Below are 9,531 nucleotides of genomic sequence, written 5' to 3' on the forward strand. Positions count from 1 at the left end.
ATTGTTGAGGAAATGTGGTGCGTCAAATTGGCCCACATTTGTTTTCCTCGTGAATAGGCATACTTCAGTCTTCTCTGAGTTAACATTGAGACCCCTGGGTCTAGCCCAGTCATATGCCATTTGTAAGAACCTTTCGGCCATTCTACATTGCTGGTTCAGATCCTTACCTCCTCAGTCATCAGCATCCGTAATAGGCTATTTATGGTCGTCACCCAAAAGAGTGGCAATAAAATGCCCTGCTGTGGCGTGCCCTGTGCCACTTTCTTCCTTATAAAGGGTGATTTTTTTGAGGTTAGGATTTTCATGCATTAGTATTTGACAGATCACGTGGGATTTCAGACATGGTGTCAAAGAGAAAGATGCTCAGTATGCTTTGACATTTCATCATGAATAGACTTACTAACGAGCAACGCTTGCAAATCATTGAATTTTATTACCAAAATCAGTGTTCGGTTCGAAATGTGTTCATTCACCGTAACGTTGCGTCCAACAGCATCTTTGAAAAAATACGGTCCAATGATTCCACCAGCGTACAAACCACACCAAACAGTGCATTTTTCGGGATGCATGGGCAGTTCTTGAACGGCTTCTGGTTGCTCTTCACTCCAAATGCGGCAATTTTGCTTATTTACGTAGCCATTCAACCAGAAATGAGCCTCATCGCTGAACAAGATTTGTCAAAATTTGAACACATTTCGAACCGAACACTGATTTTGGTAATAAAATTCAATGATTTGCAAGCGTTGCTCGTTAGTAAGTCTATTCATGATGAAATGTCAAAGCATACTGAGCATCTTTCTCTTTGACACCATGTTTGAAATCCCACGTGATCTGTCAAATACCAATGCATGAAAATCCTAACCTCAAAAAAATCACCCTTTATTTATGTCATGGGGCCCGCAATTTATCCAGCTGTTCTTACGCATATAGTTTATCCAGTCTCTAAGGACTGGGTCTACCCTGAACTGGTCTATAGATTGGATCAATGTGTCACACATTATTTAACACCATCTTGGCATTTAAGGATTTTTCTGTTTTATGCGTGCAGGGCAGTCTCCACCTTCTGTTCACATAGGTATGCTGTTTGTATTTAAGCAGTTCGCTGGATGTCCCACTCTTTATAATGGTATCCACAATGCGTTCCATGGTTTTCAGTAGAAAGGACGTGTGGTTTATCGGCCTTTAGGCCTTTGGTGTCGCATGACTTGCCTTGTCGGGCTAGGGTATAAACACCAACTTTAAAAAAAGATGTATTTTTATACCCACCACCATAGGATGGGGGTATACTAATCTAGTCATTCTGTTTGTTACACCTTGAAATATTGATTTAGGACCCTATTAAGTATATATATTCTTGATCGTCTCGACATTCTGATTCGAACTAGCCATGTCCGTCCGTTCGTCTGTCAAAATCACGATAACGGTCGAAGGCGTAGAGCTAGCCGCTTGAAATTTTGCACAGATACTTAGTATTGATGTAGGTCGCTGGGGATTGCCAATGGGCCAAATTGGTTCAGATTTGGATATAGCTCCCATATAAACCGATCTCCCGATCTAACTTCTTCAGCCCATGGGAGCCACAATTTTTGTCCGATTTGACTAAAATTTTGCACATAGTGTTTTGTTATGACTTCCAACAACTGCGCTTAGTGTGGTCCAAATCGGTCAATAACCTGGTATAGCTCCCATATAAACCGATCACCCGATTTGACTTATTGAGCCCGTGGAAGCCACAATTTTTGCCCGATTTGGCTAAAATTTTGTATGTGGTGTGGTGACTCCTCAATTACCAAAGTATTTCTTAACATAGTTGGCATTGCCTGTTGCATAATTTACTTTAAACTCCAATACATGAAATTGTACATTTTATTTTTAAGTAGGCTATGACTTTTACCTTTAATTGTTTTCTTTTTATTCTGTTCTGTTCATGTTAATTTTGTTATTTTCTTTTGCTTATTGTAACCAAGGAGGCCTTGATTTTTTGTCTTATATATGTGACATCACATTTGAAATTTTTTCAGTCATCTTTTAAACTTCGTAAAATAAACATTAAAATAGTTCCTTTTTATAAAAAATAATTGTGGTGCGTTCTATTTTTGAGGGTTTCTCTGCTAGCCGCCACAGTGGTGTTCCGTTATGATTTCCAATAACTGTGGTTAGTGCGCTCGAAATCGGTCTATAACCTAAGTTAGCTCCCATATAAACCGATCTCCCGATTTGACTTATTGAGCCCATGGAAGCCATAAATTATTGCCCGATTTAGCTAAAATTTTGTATGTGGTGTTCCGTTATGACTTTCAACAACTGTGTCAAGTGCGGTCCAAATCGGTCTATAATCTGATATAGCTCCCATATAAGCCGATCTTCCGATTTGACTTCTTGAGCCCATGGAAGCCACAATTTTTGTCCGATTTGGCTTAAATTTTGTATGTGGTGTTCCATTATGACTTTCAACAACTGTGTCAAGTGCGGTCCAAATCGGTTTATAACCTGATATAGCTCCCATATCAAGCGATCTCCCGATTTGACTTCTTGAGCGCCTGGAAGCCTCAATTTTCATCCGATTTGGCAAAAAATTTCTAAATTACCCCGCACGAATATAGAGATAGCGGTCCTCGTCAAGCTCAAAAGCCCGTTCAGGTCCATAGGACCGACCACCAAGAGATTTATGCCGAATGGTTGTTTAAATGCCCCTGTTCCTTAGTGGAATGTTCATGGGCAAAATTTGCAAAAATTTGCATTTGGTTGTTTAAAGGCGCCGATAACTCTTCTTGTCTTTAAGTCGGTGCCGCGGAGCCTATCATGCTTATAGTCACCCAGTGCAGGATTTAAGCGAAATGTTGTTTATATATACCCAAGGTGGTACCTAACCGATGTTCAGTCCGGCCGAACTAATTTTTGTTGTTGTGTTTTTTGTTTTGGTTGAGCTGTAGCACCCCCCAGAAAAATTTCTAGCTACGTCAATGCGGTGCATTAATGCTTATTGAGTTATTTCATCATCAACAAATAAAGGGTGATTTTTTTGAGGTTAGGATTTTCATGCATTAGTATTTGACAGATCACGTGGGATTTCAGACATGGTGTCAAAGAGAAAGATGCTCAGTATGTTTTGACATTTCATCATGAATAGACTTACTAACGAGCAACGCTTGCAAATCATTGAATTTTATTACCAAAATCAGTGTTCGGTTCGAAATGTGTTCATTCACCGTTCAGCGATGAGGCTCATTTCTGGTTGAATGGCTACGTAAATAAGCAAAATTGCCGCATTTGGAGTGAAGAGCAACCAGAAGCCGTTCAAGAACTGCCCATGTATCCCGAAAAATGCACTGTTTGGTGTGGTTTGTACGCTGGTGGAATCATTGGACCGTATTTTTTCAAAGATGCTGTTGGACGCAACGTTACGGTGAATGAACACATTTCGAACCGAACACTGATTTTGGTAATAAAATTCAATGATTTGCAAGCGTTGCTCGTTAGTAAGTCTATTCATGATGAAATGTCAAAGCATACTGAGCATCTTTCTCTTTGACACCATGTCTGAAATCCCACGTGATCTGTCAAATACTAATGCATGAAAATCCTAACCTCAAAAAAATCACCCTTTACATGTCGTTTGCCTAGAGGATACGTGCAAGACCACCAAACATCGGACAGTGGTTATGGATATGTGAAAAGTTTGCCTGCTGTTACTCAATGGAATATTTGTGGGAAAATAACTTTTTATATGTCATTTTAATGTGTCTAACATGAATACAAAATCAAGAATGTACGAATTTTACATATTTTTGACAAAAATTTTAAAAACAAATTGGGTCAAATATTCGACTAATCTGAACGTAGCTTAAAATACAAGCAAACAAAGCCCAATACTTTAATTTTTATATAATGGGGTTTTCTCTTTCATATAATCGATGCTCGTATATAAACATTTGCACATCATTACATACAAATTCGTTTCATAGGCAGTTTTCACAGCTCACACCACATTTGTAATTTATTTTTATTGCCATATAAACATTTTGATAATGCAATGGTTTTTCCCATTTTTGTTTTATTTACAGGTAAACAGATCATGGGGCTTACCATTTGTTGTGTGTGATTTTTATATAGCAATGGATGTGATATGTTCCACCTCATCGATTTTTAATTTAGTTGCAATATCAGTAGACAGGTAAAGTATTTCATTTTCATTTCCTATCATATATTTCAATATAAAATAATTTAATACAATGCAAGTGAAAGGGATTTAAATTGTACATTAGTCACAAATAAGTAAATGCATGCCAAGTTCGACCGGGCCGAAACTTATATGCCCTCCACCATGAATCGCATTTTTCAAGTTCTTTGCCCATTAGCTTTTTATTGAGACTCAAGGGATAACGAATTGCTATGTCAGGTTATGAACCGATTCGGGTCTTATTCGCATTGGATGTTGGAGACCAGAGTAGATGCCATAGTGCATTTCAGATAAGAATTACGCCCGAATCGGCTAAGAATTACGCCCTCTAGAGGGAGCTTTATCTGGTTTTGGACTGATTCGAACCATATTTGATACGTATGTTGGAGGCTATAGCAGAAACAATTTCAGGCAAATCGGATAAGAAGTACGCACTCTAGAGGGTCAAGAAATACAATCGGGAGATCGGTTTATATGGGAGCAATATCAGGTTATGGACCGATTCGGATCATACTAAACACAGTTATTAAGAATGAGAATTGCTTCCTCTAGAGGCTAAAAAGTCAAACTACGAGATTGGTTTATATGGCAGTTGTATTAGGTTACGTAAGCACCGATTTGGATCATTCTTGATACAGTTATTAGGTACCGAGATCGGTTTATATGGGAACTATATCTAAATATGGACCAATGTGGCCCTTTACAATCACAACCGACCTACACTTGTAGGAAGTATTTGTGCAAAATTTAAGTGCCTAGCCTTACTTAACGTGCTTGCCAAAGACAGACGGATGGGCATGGCCAGATCGACATAAAATGTCATGACGATAAAGTATATATAGAAGGCCGGGCCAATTTTTTTTTCTTCAAAAAATCTAATCTAATTCAAAAATTCTAAGAAGTTTCTCTGAAGAATTTGCATAAAAAATAAAATCCTAATCCGCGCCTCTCGACTTCAAAATGTATTTCCTGTTCTTTCGATATTTGATATTCTTGTGAACAAAGTACACGTCGCATTTGTTGTTCGATTGTGGTAAGATTTTGCACAAGCCACTTTTTTGGTTCAAGGACTATTGATTTTGGACAAAATCGGTTCAGTTTGAGATATAGCTCCCATATGTATGTTTAATCCGATATGGCATTTTTAGGCTCTAGTAGCCATAACTTTGGTCCAACATTTTTGCACAATTTTATCAAAATCGGTTCAGTTTTACACATAGCTCCCATATATATGTTTCATCCCATATGGCATTGTTAAGCTCTAGTAGCCATACTTTTAGTTCAATCTTTACAAATGTTTTTGCTAGACGTTCTATTAAATGTTCCAACACGTGTGCATAATTTTATCGAAATCGGTTCAGTTTTACATATAACTCCCATATATTGGGTTGCCCAAAAAGTAATTGCGGATTTTTTAAAAGAAAGTAAATGCATTTTTAATAAAACTTAGAATGAACTTTAATCAAATATACTTTTTTACACTTTATTTCTAAAGCAAGCTAAAAGTAACAGCTGATAACTGACAGAAGAAAGAATGCAGTTACAGAGTCACAAGCGGTGAAAAAATTTGTCAACGCCGACTATATGAAAAATCCGCAATTACTTTTTGGGCAACCCAATATCTCTTTCATCCGATATGATATTTTTAGTCTCTAATTGCCATAATTTTTCGTCCGATCTTTACAAAGTTTTGCACGAGACGTTCTATTTAATGTTCCAACATCTGTGTGTTTGTCCGTCCGTGTGTCCATCAGTTTTAATCACGCTACAATCTTTAAAAATTAAGATATTGAGTTCAAGTTTTGCACAGACTTGTACTTCTTCTATACGCAGGTTAAGTTCTTGACGGAGCCAAATCGGGCTAAAATTGGGTATAATTGACATATAGACCGATCTGGCAATTTAGGATCTTAAGACCGTAAACGCCACCTTTTTTTGTCCGATTTCGCTGAAATTTGGAGCAGTGAGTTGAACTAGGGATCCCGACATCCGGCCCGAATATTGCTCATATCGGGCCATATTTACATGTAGCTGATATATAGACCGACATGCCGAGTTAGGGTTCTAAGCTCATAACAGGCGCATTTATTAGCCGATATTGTTGAAATTCGGTACAGAAAACTTCGACATCCGAACCAAAAATGGTCCAGATCGGAACACATTCGGATATAGTTGCCATATAGACCGATCTGCCGATTTTGGGTTTTAGGCCTATAATAGGAGCATTTATTACCCGATTTCGCTGATAATTGGAACAGTGAGTTCAATCACGACTTTTAACATTTGTCCCGAATATGTTCCACATTAGTCTATTTGAGATATAGCTGCCATAGAGACCGATATTCGGTTTAGGGTCTTAACCCCGTAACAGGCGGATTTATTATAGCGATCTCGATGAAATTAGAAACAGTGAGTTGTTTTAAGCCTCCCGGCATCCGACTCAAATATGGTTCAGATTGGACCACATTTAGATATAGCTACCATATGGACCGATTTGCCGATAAAGGGTCTTGAGCCCATATAAGCCGCGATTATTATAAGATTTCGCTGAAATTTGAATAGTGGGTTGATTAAAGGCTCCCGATATCCGACTCAAATATGGTTCAGATTGATCTATATTCAGATATCGCTGCCATATAGACCGATGTGCCGATTAAGGTCTCGAGCCCATAAAAGCTGCATTTATAACCTGATTTCGCTGGAACTTCAAACAGTGAGTTAAGTTCGATGAAATTGGAACCAGTCAATTGTTTTAAGATTTCCATCATCACGCCAAAAAATTTTATTTTTTGAGGTGGTGGGTATCCAATGTTCGGCCCGGCCGAACTTAACGACTTTTTACTTGTTTTAGAATGCAATTATGAGGTTTAAGTGGCAGTCTGCCATCAGACTCACTTAGACGTTTTCGACCATTGTGATACCACAGGAACAGAAGAAGGAAGATGTCTTCTAGTTTCTATCGTTGAACCATCCAGATCGCTTTAAAAAACCCAATAACTTGCGCATGTTCACATCCGCTAGACTAATAACTTATATTTTGCTTTTTGACGAAGCCATTCAGCTAGAAGTGAGCCTCATCGCTGAAGATGATTTTTCGATGAGGCCACTGACACTGAATTTCTAAAAAAATGCAAATTTTTCCATGAACATTCTATTAGGGAACTGGGACAAACTTCTCACAGTAAAAATTTCTGTAGTAAATTTTAATAATATCGACTCGTTGTTGGCTCATATATCTTTCCATCATGAAATGGCAAACCTTACTGAAGAGAAATGTAAAAAGAACGCCATAAATATGGCGTCTTTTGCTGCACCTATCGGTCTATTTTTGTAGTGTCCATGAAAAAACCGTTGTTTATTTTAAAATGGTCTGATGTGGACCTGTGGAATTCCGTTCTGATATTGGGTGGCCTTTTGCAATTTACTGTTCCAAATTTCAGCGAAATCGGGTAATAAGTGAGGCTCTTATATAGCGTATATCTAAGGCACGTTCGGATTGCAAGTTAGATTGCAAGTTGGGGTTTCTTGGGTTTAATACCCACCAGTGGTATCATAATTGACCAAAAAACTTTAAGTGACTACTTTTAGAAAATACACTGCCTCTCTAGCCTAACCCAAGCGAACCTATTGGCATATGGCATATTATGGCATTTTTTGATAATAAAGGAAAATATGCTTAGTACCAACAATCGAATTACGAGGTCATGGGTTTCATTCACCATCCAGACTTTAGTCTGTTATGACTTTACAATGAATTATCAATTGTGTGAGTCTGCAACAGTTTGCGACTACTTCCTAAGCTAGTCTTATTGTGCTTTCAAAACTAAATTTCTGAACTATAACATACATTACAAACAAAACAAATCGTATTCTAGACTTTCCACCGGTATTCACCAAACTAAATGTAGATTTGAAATACATTTTTTTTTTTTTCAAATAAATCTATTTTTAGGCTTCATTAAGTTTTGTGAATAAGGCGTTAATCTTAAAATTCAATTCTCATGTGCTTTATTTTCTTTTGTTCTTCTTTTCTTCCATGTATTTCCATAGATATATCGCTGTGACACAACCAATAAAATATGCCAAGCATCGGAACAGTCGACGTGTCTGTTTAACCATTGTCCTTGTGTGGGCCATATCAGCCGCCATCGGTTTTCCCATAGTCTTAGGTCTCAATCATACGCCGGATCGTGATCCCACAGTCTGTATATTCTACAATGATGACTTCATAGTCTACTCATCGTTAAGTTCATTCTATATACCATGCATAATGATGGTCTTTTTATATTGGCACATATTTTCGGTAAGTTATCAAAATGTTCACCCACAAGCATTCATCAGCCATCCAAGCATCCCATGTAAATAGTTTCTGTATGTATATCTACACATCCTGCACATCATTTTGAGCTCTCACATTTGGTTGTATTGGTAATGCTTAGTATGTAAATACATTTTTTCGTATTCATATGAAGGTTGCATTGAAAAATGATTAGAATAGACAATTGCTATGTACGAATAGATTCACTGGAGGATGTTTGCTGTTGTGCTGTAAACATTGCAGTATTTGCCTTAGGGGGTATTACTAAATATCATAAATATTTACCTTTACAATGCGATAGGAAATATGTGTATAGATTCTATTTTTTTGTGGTTTCAAAAAAAAAAAAAAAAAATATTATGTGTATATAGTAAAGGTCAGGTTTAAAACCAGATGCCATTCTATACTATTCCAAGTAGGAATATGCCATGGCAATAGATATTCAGCACAGTGGAAAGGAAACAGAGAAAGTGGGAATAAGTAGCACCACAAGACTGAAACATTGCAGGACTGAAACATTGGTATGTATAAGGCTTAGTTAAGAAAATACAAGAGCAAACTGAACCAGCAAGGAAAGGCAAAAGTCTGGAGGGGCCGACTATATTATACCCTACACCACAGAGAATAAGTACTATTCTTTATCTTCTTTATCGAATTGGGAAGTGATTCTAAGCCGATCGGTATACTTATCGATGGGTCTAGATCCTTCTTAGCGTTGCAAACAAATGCACAAAGTTATAATACCCTGTACCACAGTGGTGGTTTAGGGTATAAAAACACGCAGAATAAATCCTGTATGAAATTCAGCAGACCCGTGGAAAATAGGCCAGTACAGCAATGGCCTAAGTACTGTCTTTACTTCTTTTGAATAAAGCCATTATCGCGGAGAGGAATACTCTCTTAACAACATAAAAATGCGTCATAAAAAACACCATCTTCGTAAGTTCAGGCAAATCGGGTGCTATATCAGGTTATAGACCGATTTGGATCATATTTCGCATGGGTGTTGGAAGTAAAACATAACTCAAATCTC

The 9,531-nt window shown here is 37.6% G+C and overlaps 1 protein-coding gene across 1 annotated transcript in view; it reads left to right on the top strand.

Annotated features, from left to right (window-relative positions):
- LOC106089638 (dopamine D2-like receptor) overlaps nt 1-9,531 on the top strand; it is a 189,521-nt gene that overhangs the window by 141,914 nt on the left and 38,076 nt on the right. Inside the window, exons 4-5 of the mRNA XM_013255555.2 lie at nt 4,065-4,174; nt 8,231-8,483. Coding sequence (XP_013111009.2) covers nt 4,065-4,174; nt 8,231-8,483 — 363 coding nt within the window. The remainder of the gene's footprint in view (nt 1-4,064; nt 4,175-8,230; nt 8,484-9,531) is intronic.

Source organism: Stomoxys calcitrans, chromosome 4 (genome assembly GCF_963082655.1).
Source record: "Stomoxys calcitrans chromosome 4, idStoCalc2.1, whole genome shotgun sequence".
In the NCBI taxonomy this organism is placed as follows: Eukaryota; Metazoa; Arthropoda; class Insecta; order Diptera; family Muscidae; genus Stomoxys; species Stomoxys calcitrans.